A 15,505-nucleotide genomic window follows, 5' to 3' on the forward strand; every position below is an offset into this window, starting at 1 on the left:
TGGACGCCCTCTGAAAGCCCCAGAACATATGTGTACAGGTAACACAGGGCTCCTCTCTCCTCTCTCCTCTCTTTCTCTGGTCTCCTCTCTCTCTCTGCTCTCTTTAACATTTGACCTCAAACACAGGGGGTTGTTTCTCTGAGATCAAGTCTCCTCCAAAATTACACCCTATTCCCTATATAGTGCACTACTTTAGACCTCCTCCCTATCTATCTGCCCAACTTTACACCAGAGCACTCCTCTCTATGGTCTCGCTCTCTTTCTCTGGCCCTATCTAGTGCTCCTACTTTAGACCAGAGCCCTATATAGTGCCCTCTGTTCTCTGGTTAGACAAGAGCCCTATGTAGTGCACTACTTTAGACCAGAGCCCTATATATTGCCCAACTTTACACCAGAGCACTATATAGTGCGCTACTTTAGACAAGAGCCCTATGTAGTGCACTACTTTAGACCAGAGCCCTATATATTGCCCAACTTTACACCAGAGCACTATATAGTGCGCTACTTTAGACAAGAGCCCTATATAGTGCCCTACTTTAGACTCAGGCCCTCTCTCTCTGGTCTCCTACTTTAGACAAGAGCCCTATGTAGTGCACTACTTTAGGTCTCCTCTCTCAGAGCCCTATATCTGGTCTCACTACTTTTGACCAGGGCCCTATGGGTCTCTTGTGCTATCTAGGGAATAGGTCTCCTTTCAAACCAAAACAGTATATTTTGGTCTTAAAAGTTAAGTCTCTACACATCTAACACACATTTAGAGTATGGCACAACTCCCTGGGATGTGTTTGAGTTCAGTGTGAGTCTGTGTTCAGTGTTTCTCTGGTCTGACTCCTGGTCTCCTCTCTTCCTTCCATGTCTGGACCCAGAACAAAGGCAAGGGGCTCCTCATCCAGCTCAGGATCCAAAACCTCTGGTTCTATCAGTCTCTCTCTCTCTCTCTCTCTCTCTCTCTCTCTCTCTCTGGTCTCCTCTCTCTCTGGTCTCTCTCTCAGGTCTCCTCTCTCTCTGGTCTCCTCTCTCTCTCTCTCTCTGGTCTCCTCTCTCTCTGGTCTCCTCTCTCAGGTCTCCTCTCTCTCTGTCTCCTCTCTCTCTGTCTCCTCTCTCTCTGGTCTCTCTCTCTGTCTCTCTCTCTGTCTCTCTCTCTGTCTCTCTCTCTGTCTCTCTCTCTGTCTCTCTGTCTCCTCTCTCTCTGGTCTCTCTCTGTCTCTCTCTCTCTCTCTCTTTCTCTGGTCTCTCTCTCTCTGGTCTCCTCTCTCTGTCTCTCCCTTTCTCTTCTCCTCTATCCAGGGTCTCCGTTCAGGTCTCGTTTTTCTCAATCTGGAACGTTCAAGGAACTGAACTCTCCTCGGTCTCCTCTCTCAGGTCTCTTCCCTCGTCTCCTCCTGGTCTTTTCATTCCTTCTGGTCCAGCTCTCTCTCACTCACTCCTCTTCTCTCCTCCTCCCTGGTTCCTCCCTTGGTCCTCCCCCTCCCACCTTCTCCCTGCTTCCTCCTTATCCTCCTCCTCCCACCTCCTCCTTGCTTTCCTCCCTCTATCCTCCTCCTCCCACCTCCTGGTCTCCTTCTCAGGTCTTCCTCCCTTTCTCCTCCTCCCTCTTCCTCCTCTCTATCCTCCTCCTCCCTGGTTCCCCCTCTATCTCCTCCTCCTCCTTGCTCTCCTCCCTTTCTCCTCCTCCTCCTGGTCTTCCTCCCTCCTATCCTCCTCCTCCCTGCTTCCTCCCTTTCTCTGGTCCCCCTCCCACCTTCTCCCTGCTTCTTCCCTTATCCTCCTCCTCCCACCTCCTCCCTGGTCTTCCTCCTGGTCTATCCTCACCCTCCCATCTCCTCCCTGCTTCCTCCCTTCTCCTCCTCTGGTCTCCCTCCTTCTCTGGTCTCTGCTTCCTCCCTTATCCTCCTCCCACCTCCTCCCTGCTTCCGCCCTCCTATCCTCCTCTTCTCACCTTCTCCCTGCTTCCTCCCTTATCCTCCTCCTCTGGTCTCCTCTCTCCTCTCTCCTCTCCTTTCTCTGGTCTCACTGTTGTGGGTAATCCCACCTCCTCCCTGAACTTCCTCTCCACTGAGAGAGTGAACATTTGACCTCTCCACTTGAGAGAGATGAAACGTTCCTCTCCACTGAGACCAGAGCCCTAAAGTTCCTCTGCACTGAGCACTGAAAGTATTTGATGCTAGAATTGCATCAGAGGTCCCTTCCATGAACTACTTTAGACAAGAGCCCTAACCCTTAACCCCCTGACCAACTTTATCCCTAAGCTGGGTTGCTGTCTGTCTGTTAACATAGTTTAAGTGTTTGTGTCCCAAAACTCTTAGCATGTGCACTACATAGAATGGATAGATTGGCAATGCATAACACCTAGTGTGCTAGTTTGGGACATAGTTGTAGTGTTGTTCTGTTACATCATAAAGACACTTGTTCTGTTACATCATTTAAAGACAACTCCCTGGTGTTGTTCTGTTACATCATAAAGACACTTTCTTCTGTTACATCAAAAAGAACATCCAGCTGTTGTTCTGTTACATCATAAAGACACTTGTTCTGTTACATCATAAAGACACCGGTGTTGTTCTGTTACATCATAAAGACACTTGTTCTGTTACATCATAAAGACACCGGTGTTGTTCTGTTACATCATTAAGACACCGGTGTTGTTCTGTTACATCATAAAGACACCGGTGTTGTTCTGTTACATCATAAAGACACTGGTGTTGTTCTGTTACATCATAAAGACACTTGTTCTGTTACATCATAAAGACACCGGTGTTGTTCTGTTACATCATAAAGACACCGGTGTTGTTCTGTTACATCATTAAGACACCTGTGTTGTTCTGTTACATCATTAAGACACTGGTGTTGTTCTGTTAGAGTGGGCAGCAGCTCCTCCTAGGCCTCCCTGGAGTCCTCCTCCCAGCTACTCCTTGTTTCAGTATCCTCCTCCCTGCTTCCTCCCTTAGGCAGTGGAGTGGGCAGCAGCTATCCTCAGTGGAGCTTCCTCCCTTATCAGCTACCCTTGACAGTAGAGTGGGCCCAGCTTCGTCCCTTATCTACCCCCTCCCAGGCAGTGGATCCTGGGCCCACCTCCAGCTTCCTCCGTTATCCTCAGGCAGTGGAGTGGGCAGCAGCTACCTCCTAGAGTGGGCAGCAGCTTCGTAAGGCAGTGGAGTGGGCAGCAGCTACCTCCTCAGTAGAGTGGGCAGCAGCTACTTAGAGAGTAGAGTGGGCAGCAGCTACCTAGACAGTAGAGTGGGCAGCAGCTACCTCTCCACTGACAGTAGAGTTCCTCTGGAGAGCAGCTATTTGACAGTAAGAGTCAGGGTCCCTTCCAGCAGCCCCTAACCCTTAACCCCTGACCACTAGATCCCTAAGTGGGTTGCATCTGTCTGTTAACATAGAGTGGGCCCAGCAGCTGTGCACCTAGAATGGATAGAGTGGGCAGCAGCTACGTAGGCAGTTTGACATAGTTGGTGTTGTTCTGTTACATCAAGAAGACAGTGGGTTGTTCTGTTACATCATAAAGACAGTGGTGGTTCTGTTACATCAGCACGGTGTTGGCAGTGAAGTGGTGTTGTTCAGCTACCATAAAGACACTTGTTCTGGGCATCAGCACCTTGACATCATAAAGACACTTGTTCTGTTACATCATAAAGACACTTGTTCTGTTACGTTGTTCTGTTACATCAGTAGAGACACTGGTTCTGCATCATTAAGACACTGGTGTTGTTCTGTTAGACAGTAGAGTGGGCAGCAGCTACCTAGACAGTAGAGTGGGCAGCAGCTACGTAGGCAGTGAAGTGGGCAGCAGCTACCTAGACAGTAGAGTGGGCAGCAGCTACCTAGACAGTAGAGTGGGCAGCATCTGCGTAGACAGTAGAGTGGGCAGCAGCTACCTAGACAGTAGAGTGGGCAGCAGCTACATAGACAGTAGAGTGGGCAGCAGCTACATAGACAGTAGAGTGGGCAGCAGCTACATAGACAGTAGAGTGGGCAGCAGCTACATAGACAGTAGAGTGGGCAGCAGCTACATAGACAGTAGAGTGGGCAGCAGCTACAGACAGTAGAGTGGGCAGCAGCTACGAGGCAGTGAAGTGGGCAGCAGCTACATAGACAGTAGAGTGGGCAGCAGCTACATAGACAGTAGAGTGGGCAGCAGCTACATAGACAGTAGAGTGGGCAGCAGCTAGACACTGAATCTCATGCAGCCACTCTGAATGACTTGCAGCCACTCTGAATCAAATGCAGCGACTCTGAATCACATGCAACCACTCTGAATCACATGCAACCACTCTGAATCACTTGCAGCCACTCTGAATCACTTGCAGCCACTCTGAATCACTTGCAGCCACTCTGAATCAAATGCAGCGACTCTGAATCACATGCAGCCACTCTGAATCAAATGCAGCGACTCTGAATCACATGCAGCGACTCTGAATCACATGCAACCACTCTGAATCACATGCAGCCACTCTGAATCACATGCAACCACTCTGAATCACATGCAGCCACTCTGAATCACATGCAGCCACTCTGAATCACATGCAGCGACTCTGAATCACATGCAGCCACTCTGAATCACATGCAGCCACTCTGAATCAAATGCAGCCACTCTGAATCAAATGCAGCGACTCTGAGTCACATGCAGCGACTCTGAATCACATGCAACCACTCTGAATCACATGCAGCCACTCTGAATCACATGCAGCCACTCTGAATCAAATGCAGCGACTCTGAGTCACATGCAGCGACTCTGAATCACATGCAACCACTCTGAGTCACATGCAGCGACTCTGAATCACATGCAACCACTCTGAATCAAATGCAGCCACTCTGAGTCACATGCAACCACTCTGAATCACATGCAGCCACTCTGAATCAAATGCAGCGACTCTGAATCACATGCAACCACTCTGAATCACATGCAGCCACTCTGAATCAGTTATTGACTCCCGTCTCTCTGCTCCCTGTCTCAGCTGGTCGACAGGTGAATGGAACGTGTGCTCTGTATCGTGTGGCGGCGGATCCCAGGTGCGCAGTGTGCAGTGTGTCTCCTATGATGCATCAGGGCCCCGTGTGGTGGAGGACGCTGTCTGTGCAGCCTACGCCCTCACACCGCCCACCCTGCAGACCTGCAACATGCAGCGTTGTGTCTCCTGGAGGGCCTCTGTCTGGAGTGCGGTAGGTACTGCGGTCAGGAGAGGGGTAGAGAGGGAGAGGGGTAGAGAGGGGTAGACCTGAGCGTGGTAGGTACTGCAGTCAGGAGAGGGAGAGGGGTAGAGAGGGAGAGGGGTAGAGAGGGAGAGGGGTAGACCTGAGCGTGGTAGGTACTGCAGTCAGGAGAGGGAGAGGGGTAGAGAGGGAGAGGGGTAGACCTGAGCGTGGTAGATACTGCAGTCAGGAGAGGTGTAGACCAAAACGTGCACCCTTCAGGGTCCCCAGGACCGAGTTTGGGAAACGTTTCCCCAACCGTTGATGCTTTATAGAGGGTGGAAACTCCACCACGACCCTCGTGTGTCTCACGTCAGACGGCATCACTCCACCACGACCCTCGTGGGTCGTCAGACGGCATCACTCCACCACGACCCTCGTGGGTCGTCAGACGGCATCACTCCACCACGACCCTCGTGTGTCTCACGTCAGACGGCATCACTCCGACACAACGCTCGACCTCCCTAACGACCACGTGGAATTTAGATTTTTGCTGATCAGCATAACACTTGTTCCTAATTCTGAAAATCACTCCGATTTCGGGCAGCTATGACGGCACTGGTTACTACGGAAAATCATGCTCGATCAGCGCATGCTAACCAGCTAGTAGCCTGGAACAAGGTTATTGGACTGGTCAAACGGTAGCTAGTTTGACAGAAGTTGTAAAGTGCCAAAGTTGTGGGACTGTTCTCAGAAATCAGCACGTATCTTGACTCTTTGACGGTTGGCACTGTGCCTCGCTACTTTGGAACGTTTGGCCGATGCGATAACGTGAGATAATGCACTGCTTCATACCTACTGTTCAGATCTAGAAACAGGAAGAGGGTCTAGTTTTTTTTATTGGTCTAGTGATCAATCCCACTGTATGTTGTGTTCTCTGCAGTGTTCAGTTTTACTAGCTACATTGTGTTGTGTTCAGTTTAACTAGCTACATTGTGTTGTGTTCAGTTTAACTAGCTACATTGTGTTGTGTTCTCTGCAGTGTTCAGTTCAACTAGCTACATTGTGTTGTGTTCAGTTCAACTAGCTACATTGTGTTGTGTTCAGTTCAACTAGCTACATTGTGTTGTGTTCTCTGCAGTGTTCAGTTCAACTAGCTACATTGTGTTGTGTTCTCTGCAGTGTTCAGTTCAACTAGCTACATTGTCTTGTGTTCAGTTTAACTAGCTACATTGTGTTGTGTTCTCTGCAGTGTTCAGTTCAACTAGCTACATTGTGTTGTGTTCTCTGCAGTGTTCAGTTCAACTAGCTACATTGTCTTGTGTTCAGTTTAACTAGCTACATTGTGTTGTGTTCAGTTTAACTAGCTACATTGTGTTGTGTTCTCTGCAGTGTTCAGTTCAACTAGCTACATTGTGTTGTGTTCTCTGCAGTGTTCAGTTCAACTAGCTACATTGTCTTGTGTTCAGTTTAACTAGCTACATTGTGTTGTGTTCAGTTTAACTAGCTACATTGTCTTGTGTTCAGTTTAACTAGCTACATTGTGTTGTGTTCTCTGCAGTGTTCAGTTCAACTAGCTACATTGTGTTGTGTTTTCTGCAGTGTTCAGTTCAACTAGCTACATTGTGTTGTGTTCTCTCCAGTGCTCAGTTTAACTAGATACATTGTGTTGTGTTCTCTGCAGTGCTCAGTAACATGTGGGACAGGGGATCAGTCCAGAGAGGTGATGTGTGTCGGAGCAGCATCAGTCCAGCTAGCAGACACCTCCTGCATCGCCTCACTCCGCCCTGTAGCCGCCCAGCCCTGCTCCATGCCCGCATGCCTACTGTCTGTCAGCTGGCACGTTGGAGACTGGGGACTGGTGAGTGGCACAAACAGACACACAAACTCATTGCACACACACGCTTATGCAATTAACAATTAACAATGCAATTCTCCTCTCCTCTCCTCTCCTCTCCTCTCCTCTCCTCTCCTCTCCTCTCTCCTCTCCTCTCCTCTCCTCTCCTCTCCTCCCTCTCCACTCCTCTCTCTCTCCACTCCTCTCCTCTCCTCTCCTCTCTCCTCTCCTCTCCTCTCCTCTCCCTCTCCTCTCCTCCCTCTCCTCTCCTCTCCTCTCCTCTCTCTCTCTTCTCTTCTCTCTCTTCTCTTCTCTTCTCTCTTCTCTTCTCTTCTCTTCTCTCTCCTCCACCTCTTCTCCTCTCCTCTCCTCTCTCTCCTCTCCTCTCCTCTCCTCTCCTCTCCTCTCCTCTCCTCTCCTCTCCTCTCCTCTCCTCCCTCACCTCTCCTCCTCTCCTCCCTCTCCTCTCCTCTCCTCTCTCCTCTCCTCTCCTCTCCTCTCCTCTCCTCTCCTCTCCTCTCTCCTCTCCTCTCCTCTCCTCTCCTCTCCTCTCCTCTCTCCTCTCTCTCTTCTCTTCTCTCTCCTCTCTCTTCTCCTGTCTCCAGTGCTCTAAGAGCTGTGAGTCAGGTCTGCGTGAGCGCCAGGTGATGTGTTCTGACAGAGAGAGGAACCTGTACCCAGTGGAACGTTGTAACTCTGTCCCTAAACCCCTCACAGTGGATACCTGCAATACACAGCCCTGCTACAGCCCACAGGGTGAGACATGGTGTGTGTGTGTGTGTGTGTGTGTGTGTGTGTGTGTGTGTGTGTGTGTGTGTGTGTGTGTGTGTGTGTGTGTGTGTGTGTGTGTGTGTGTGTGTGTGTGTGTGTGTGTGTGTGTGTGTGTGTGTGTGTGTGTGTGTGTGTGCTGATTGTCGTCGAAATAGACATGAATCTCAACCATATGATCTACAGAATACATCTGTAATTCTGTGTCTCTTCTTATTGTCCATGGGTCCCCAGTGTATATGCATGTATATAATCTGAACTATAGATATGAGAGTCTATCTCTTGTTGTTGTTGTTGTCCAGTTGTCCCCAGTATGCAGGATCCCAGAGGACAAGACAACACACAGCACGGCGTCCCAGATCCCGCTACAGGTTTGTTCCTAACTCCATCTATCTGTCCAAGTGAACTTGAGTGTCCTTGACTTTCATACAGGTGCACAATATATACAAAAGTATGTGGACACCCATTCAAATTAGTGGATTCTGCTATTTCAGCCAAACCTGTTGCAGACTGGTGTGTAAAATCGAGAACATTGCCATGCGATCTCCAAAGACAAAATATTTGCAGTAGAATGACCTTACTGAAGAGCTCAGACTGTCATAGGATGCCACCTTTCCAACAAGTCAGTTCGTAAAATTACTTCCCTGCTAGAGCTGCAGTCAACTACAAGTGCAGTTATTGTGAAGTGGAAACGTCTAGGAGCAACAACGGCTCAGCCGTGAAGTGGTAGGCCACACACGCTCACAGAACGGGACCGCCGAGTGCTGAAACACTTAGGGTGTAGAAATCGTCTGTCCTCGGTTGTAACACTCACTACCGAGTTCCAAACTGCCTCTGGAAGCAACGTCAGCACAAGAACTGTCTGTCGGGAGCTTCATGAAATGGGTTTCCATGGCCGAGCAGCTGCACACAAGCCTAAGATCACCATGTGCAATGCCAAGCGTCAGCTGGAGTGGTGTAAAGCTCACCGCTATTGGACTCTGGAGCAGTGGAATCGTGTTCTCTGGAGTGATGAATCACACTTCACCATCTGGCAGTAAGACCGACAAATTTGGGTTTTGGCGGATGCCAGGAGAACGCTACCAGCCCCAATACAGAATGCCAACTGTAAAGTTTGGTGGAGGAGGAATAATTGTCTGGGGCTGTTTTTCATAGTTCGGGCTAAGCCCCTTAGTTCTAGTGAAGGGAAATCTTAACGCTACAGCATACAATGACATTCTAGATGATGCTGTGCTTCCAACTTTCTGGCAACCGCCCCCCCATCCCCCTGTCCCTCTCCACCAGCCCCCCCACCCCCTGTCCCTCTCCTCCAGTTCCCCCCACCCCCTGTCCCTCTCCTCCAGCCCCCACCCACCCCCTGTCCCTCTACTCTAGCCCCCCACCCCCTGTCCCTCTCCTCCAGCCCCCACCCACCCCCTGTCCCTCTACTCTAGCCCCCCCACCCCCTGTCCCTCTCCTCCAGTTCCCCCCACCCCCTGTCCCTCTCCTCCAGCCCCCCCATCCTAATTATCCTGTTCTGATTGACATGTTTTCGGGGGTCCGTAGGATTGGGCAGTCTGATTAAAATATTTGGAGGCACTGGAGTGTGTGAGTGAGCGCTGGCCTGGACAGTGACTGTCTGTCCTGTTCTGCCTGAACTTGTGCGTGTTTGGTCTACCTGGTGGTGGTGCAGAAGGGCTGGCTGGATGGAGCTGTGATGTTTTTCCTACTGCGGTATATATCCTAGTTCTACTGTGGTGTATATCCTACTGCGGTGTATATCCTACTGCGGTGTATATCCTAGTTCTACTGCGGTATATATCCTAGTCCTACTGCGGTGTATATGCCACTGTGGTGTATATCCTACTGTGGTGTATATCCTACTGCAGTGTACATCCTACTGTGGTGTATATCCTACTGCGGTGTATATCCTACTGTGGTGTATATTCTACTGCGGTGTATATCCTAGTTCTACTGTGGTGTATATCCTAGTCCTACTGTGGTGTATATCCTACTGTGGTGTATATCCTACTGCGGTGTATATCCTACTGCGGTGTATATCCTACTGTGGTGTTTATCCTACTGCGGTGTATATCCTACTGCGATGTATATCCTACTGCGGTGTATATCCTACTGTGATGTATATCCTACTGCGGTGTATATCCTACTGCGGTGTATATCCTACTGCGATGTGTATCCTACTGCGGTGTATATCCTAGTCCTACTGTGGTGTATATCCTACTGTGGTGTATATCCTACTGTGGTGTATATCCTACTGCGGTGTATATCCTACTGTGGTGTATATCCTACTGCGGTGTATATCCTACTGTGGTGTTTATCCTACTGCGGTGTATATCCTACTGCGATGTATATCCTACTGTGGTGTATATCCAAGTTCTTATGCGATGTGTATTCTACTGTGGTGTATATCCTACTGCGATGTGTATTCTACTGTGGTGTATATCCTACTGCGGTGTATATCATACTGTGGTATATATCCTACTGTGGTGTATATCCTAGTTCTACTGCGGTGTATATTCTACTGTGGTGTATATCATACTGTGGTGTATATTCTACTGCGGTGTATATCCTAGTGCTACTGCGGTGTTATTCTACTGCGGTGTATATCCTAGTACTACTGTGGTGTATATCCTACTGTGGTGTATATCCTACTGTGGTATATATCCTAGTCCTACTGTGGTGTTTATCCTACTGTGGTATATATCCTAGTCCTACTGTGGTGTATATCCTAGTTCTACTGTGGTGTATATCCTAGTTCTACTGTGGTGTATATCCTAGTTTTACTGCGGTGTATATCCTACTGTGGTGTATATCCTACTGTGGTATATATCCTAGTCCTACTGTGGTGTATATCCTACTGTGGTATATATCCTACTGTGGTATATATCCTAGTCCTACTGTGGTGTATAACCTACTGTGGTGTATATCCTACTGTGGTATATATCCTAGTCCTACTGTGGTGTATATACTAGTCCTACTGTGGTGTATAACCTACTGTGGTGTATATCCTACTGTGGTATATATCCTAGTCCTACTGTGGTGTATATACTAGTCCTACTGTGGTGTATAACCTACTGTGGTGTATATCCTACTGTGGTATATATCCTAGTCCTACTGTGGTGTATATCCTACTGTGGTATATATCCTACTGTGGTATATATCCTAGTCCTACTGTGGTATATATCCTAGTCCTACTATGGTATATATACTAGTCCTACTGTGGTGTATAACCTACTGTGGTGTATATCCTACTGTGGTATATATCCTAGTCCTACTGTGGTGTATATACTAGTTCTACTGTGGTGTATATCCTAGGTCTACTGTGGTGTTTTTTCCTACTGCGGTGTATATCCTAGGGCTACTGTGGTGTTTTATCCTACTGCGGTGTATATCCTAGTAGTACTGCGGTGTAGTGGTGTGTCTACAGTGCTGTGTAGTCTGGGTGGTGTATCTACAGTGCTGTGTAGTCTGGGTGGTGTGTCTACAGTGCTGTGTAGTCTGGGTGGTGTAGCTACAGTGCTGTGTAGTCTGGGTGGTGTATCTACAGTGCTGTGTAGTCTGGGTGGTGTGTGCTATAGTCTGGGTGGTATAGTCTGTGTAGTCTGTGGTATATCTACAGTGCTGTGTAGTCTGGGTGGTGTATCTACAGTGCTGTGTAGTCTGGGTGGTGTGTCTACAGTGCTGTGTAGTCTGGGTGGTGTGTCTACAGTGCTGTGTAGTCTTAGTGGTGTGTCTACAGTGCTGTGTAGTCTGGGTGGTGTGTCTACAGTGCTGTGTAGTTTGGGTGGTGTGTCTACAGTGCTGTGTAGTCTGGGTGGTGTATCTACAGTGCTGTGTAGTCTGGGTGGGGTCTCTACAGTGCTGTGCAGTCTGGGTGGTGTATCTACAGTGCTGTGTAGTCTGGGTGGTGTATCTACAGTGCTGTGTAGTTTGGGTGGTGTGTCTACAGTGCTGTGTAGTCTGGGTGGTGTATCTACAGTGCTGTGTAGTCTGGGTGGTGTGTCTACAGTGCTGTGTAGTCTGGGTGGTGTGAATACAGTGCTGTGTAGTCTGGGTGGTGTATCTACAGTGCTGTGTAGTCTGGGTGGTGTATCTACAGTGCTGTGTAGTCTGGGTGGTGTGTATACAGTGCTGTGTAGTGTGGGTGGTGTATCTACAGTGCTCTGTAGTCTGGGTGGTGTATCTACAGTGCTGTGCAGTCTGGGTGGTGTCTCTACAGTGCTGTGTAGTCTGGGTGGTGTATCTACAGTGCTGTGTAGTCTGGGTGGTGTCTCTACAGTGCTGCGTAGTCTGGGTGGTGTATCTACAGTGCTGTGTAGTCTGGGTGGTGTGTCTACAGTGCTGTGTAGTCTGGGTGGTGTATCTACAGTGCTGTGTAGTCTGGGTGGTGTATCTACAGTGCTGTGTAGTCTGGGTGGTGTGTCTACAGTGCTGTGTAGTCTGGGTGGTGTGTCTACAGTGCTGTGTAGTCTGGGTGGTGTGTCTACAGTGTTGTGTAGTCTGGGTGGTGTGTCTACAGTGCTGTGTAGTATGGGTGGTGTATCTACATTACTGTGTAGTCTCTCTACTTGGATCTATTGATGTCATTCATGTGGTGTTGTCAAGATACAAGAGGCAGACTGGCACTCAGGATAAACATCTTCTCTCTACCCTGTGTTGAGGTACAGCACCTCTCTCTACCCTGTGTTGAGGTACAGAACCTCTCTCTACCCTGTGATGAGGTACAGAACCTCTCTCTCTACTCTGTGTTGAGGTACAGAACCTCTCTCTACCCTGTGTTGAGGTACAGAACCTCTCTCTACAGAACCCCTCTCTCTACCCTGTGTTGAGGTACAGAACCTCTCTCTACCCTGTGTTGAGGTACAGAATCTCTCTCTACCCTGTGTTGAGGTACAGAACCTCTCTCTACAGAACCCCTCTCTCTACCCTGTGTTGAGGTACAGAATCTCTACCCTGTGTTGAGGTACAGAACCTCTCTCTACAGAACCCCTCTCTCTACCCTGTGTTGAGGTACAGAACCTCTCTCTACAGAACCTCTCTCTACCCTGTGTTGAGGTACAGAACCTCTCTCTCTACCCTGTGTTGAGGTACAGAACCCCTCTCTCTACCCTGTGTTGAGGTACAGAACCTCTCTCTACCCTGTGTTGAGGTACAGAACCTCTCTCTACCCTGTGTTGAGGTACAGAACCTCTCTCTCTACCCTGTGATGAGGTACAGAACCCCTCTCTACCCTGTGTTGAGGTACAGAACCTCTCTCTCTACCCTGTGATGAGGTACAGAACCCCTCTCTACCCTGTGTTGAGGTACAGAACCTCTCTCTCTACCCTGTGTTGAGGTACAGAACCTCTCTCTCTACCCTGTGATGAGGTACAGAACCTCTCTCTCTACCCTGTGATGAGGTACAGAACCTCTCTCTCTCTACCCTGTGATGAGGTACAGAACCTCTCTCTCTCTACCCTGTGTTGAGGTACAGAACCCCTCTCTCTACCCTGTGTTGAGGTACAGAACCTCTCTCTACCCTGTGTTGAGGTACAGAACCTGTCTCTACCCTGCGATGAGGTACAGAACCTCTGTCTACCCTGTGTTGAGGTACATAATCTCTCTCTACCCTGTGTTGAGGTACATTACCTCTTTCTCTACCCTGTGTTGAGGTACAGAACCTGTCTCTACCCTGTGATGAGGTACAGAACCTCTGTCTACCCTGTGTTGAGGTACATAACCTCTCTCTACCCTGTGTTGAGGTACATCATCTCTCTCTACCCTGTGTTGAGGTACATTACCTCTTTCTCTACCCTGTGTTGAGGTGCAGAACCTGTCTCGACCCTGCGTTGAGGTACAGAACCCCTCTCTCTACCCTGTGTTGTGTTGTGTATGCAGAACCTCTCTCTCTACCCTGTGTTGAGGTACAGAACCTCTCTCTACCCTGTGTTGAGGTACAGAACCCCTCTCTACCCTGTGTTGAGGTACAGAACCTCTCTCTACCCTGTGTTGAGGTACAGAACCCCTCTCTACCCTGAGTTGAGGTACAGAACCTCTCTCTACCCTGTGTTGAGGTACAGAACCCCTCTCTACCCTGTGTTGAGGTACATAACCCCTCTCTACCCTGTGTTGAGGTACAGAACCTCTCTCTCTACCCTGTGTTGAGGTACAGAACCTCTCTCTACCCTGTGTTGAGGTACAGAACCTCTATCTACAGAACCTCTCTCTACCCTGTGTTGAGGTACAGAACCTCTCTCTACCCTGTGTTGAGGTACAGAACCTCTCTCTACAGAACCCCTCTCTCTACCCTGTGTTGAGGTACAGAACCTCTCTCTACCCTGTGTTGAGGTACAGAACCTCTCTCTACAGAACCCCTCTCTCTACCCTGTGTTGAGGTACAGAATCTCTCTCTACAGAACCTCTCTCTACCCTGTGTTGAGGTACAGAACCTCTCTCTCTACCCTGTGTTGAGGTACAGAACCCCTCTCTCTACCCTGTGTTGAGGTACAGAACCTCTCTCTACCCTGTGTTGAGGTACAGAACCTCTCTCTACCCTGTGTTGAGGTGCAGAACCTCTCTCTCTACCCTGTGATGAGGTACAGAACCCCTCTCTACCCTGTGTTGAGGTACAGAACCTCTCTCTCTACCCTGTGATGAGGTACAGAACCCCTCTCTACCCTGTGTTGAGGTACAGAACCTCTCTCTCTACCCTGTGTTGAGGTACAGAACCTCTCTCTCTACCCTGTGATGAGGTACAGAACCTCTCTCTACCCTGTGATGAGGTACAGAACCTCTCTCTACCCTGTGATGAGGTACAGAACCTCTCTCTACCCTGTGTTGTGTTGTGTATGCAGAACCTACAGGTGGCCCGTTCCTGTAGGTTCATGCTCTACAACATCCGCAGAGTACGACCCCGCCTCACACAGGAAGCGGCGCAGGTCCTAATCCAGGCACTTGTCATCTCCCGTCTGGATTACTGCAACTCGCTGTTGGCTGGGCTCCCTGCCTGTGCCATTAAACCCCTTCAACTCATCCAGAACGCCGCAGCCCGTCTGGTGTTCAACCTTCCCAAGTTCTCTCACGTCACCCCGCTCCTCCGTTCTCTCCACTGGCTTCCAGTTGAAGCTCGCATCCGCTACAAGACCATGGTGCTTGCCTACGGAGCTGTGAGGGGAACGGCACCTCAGTACCTCCAGGCTCTGATCAGGCCCTACACCCAAACAAGGGCACTGCGTTCATCCACCTCTGGCCTGCTCGCCTCCCTACCACTGAGGAAGTACAGCTCCCGCTCAGCCCAGTCAAAACTGTTCGCTGCTCTGGCCCCCCAATGGTGGAACAAACTCCCTCACGACGCCAGGACAGCAGAGTCAATCACCACCTTCCGGAGACACCTGAAACCCCACCTCTTTAAGGAATACCTAGGATAGGATAAGTAATCCTTCTCACCCCCCCCCTTTAAGATTTAGATGCACTATTGTAAAGTGACTGTTCCACTGGATGTCATAAGGTGAATGCACCAATTTGTAAGTCGCTCTGGATAAGAGCGTCTGCTAAATGACTTAAATGTAATGTAATGTACCCTGTGTTGAGGTACAGAACCTCTCTCTACCCTGTGTTGAGGTACAGAACCTCTCTCTACCCTGTGTTGAGGTACAGAACCTCTCTCTACCCTGTGATGAGGTACAGAACCTCTCTCTACCCTGTGATGAGGTACAGAACCTCTCTCTACCCTGTGATGAGGTACAGAACCTCTCTCTACCCTGTGTTGAGGTACAGAACCTCTCT

The 15,505-nt window shown here is 49.4% G+C and overlaps 1 protein-coding gene across 2 annotated transcripts in view; it reads left to right on the top strand.

The window, feature by feature from the left end:
- LOC124002203 (papilin-like) overlaps window positions 1-15,505 on the top strand; it is a 131,200-nt gene that overhangs the window by 66,208 nt on the left and 49,487 nt on the right. Inside the window, exons 12-15 of one of the 2 annotated variants that reach the window (XM_046309547.1) lie at window positions 4,962-5,166; window positions 6,821-6,997; window positions 7,579-7,729; window positions 8,044-8,112. In XM_046309547.1, coding sequence (XP_046165503.1) covers window positions 4,962-5,166; window positions 6,821-6,997; window positions 7,579-7,729; window positions 8,044-8,112 — 602 coding nt within the window. The remainder of the gene's footprint in view (window positions 1-4,961; window positions 5,167-6,820; window positions 6,998-7,578; window positions 7,730-8,043; window positions 8,113-15,505) is intronic. The other variant, XM_046309548.1, reaches the window with a different exon arrangement.

This window comes from Oncorhynchus gorbuscha, linkage group LG17, assembly GCF_021184085.1.
Source record: "Oncorhynchus gorbuscha isolate QuinsamMale2020 ecotype Even-year linkage group LG17, OgorEven_v1.0, whole genome shotgun sequence".
In the NCBI taxonomy this organism is placed as follows: domain Eukaryota; kingdom Metazoa; phylum Chordata; class Actinopteri; order Salmoniformes; family Salmonidae; genus Oncorhynchus; species Oncorhynchus gorbuscha.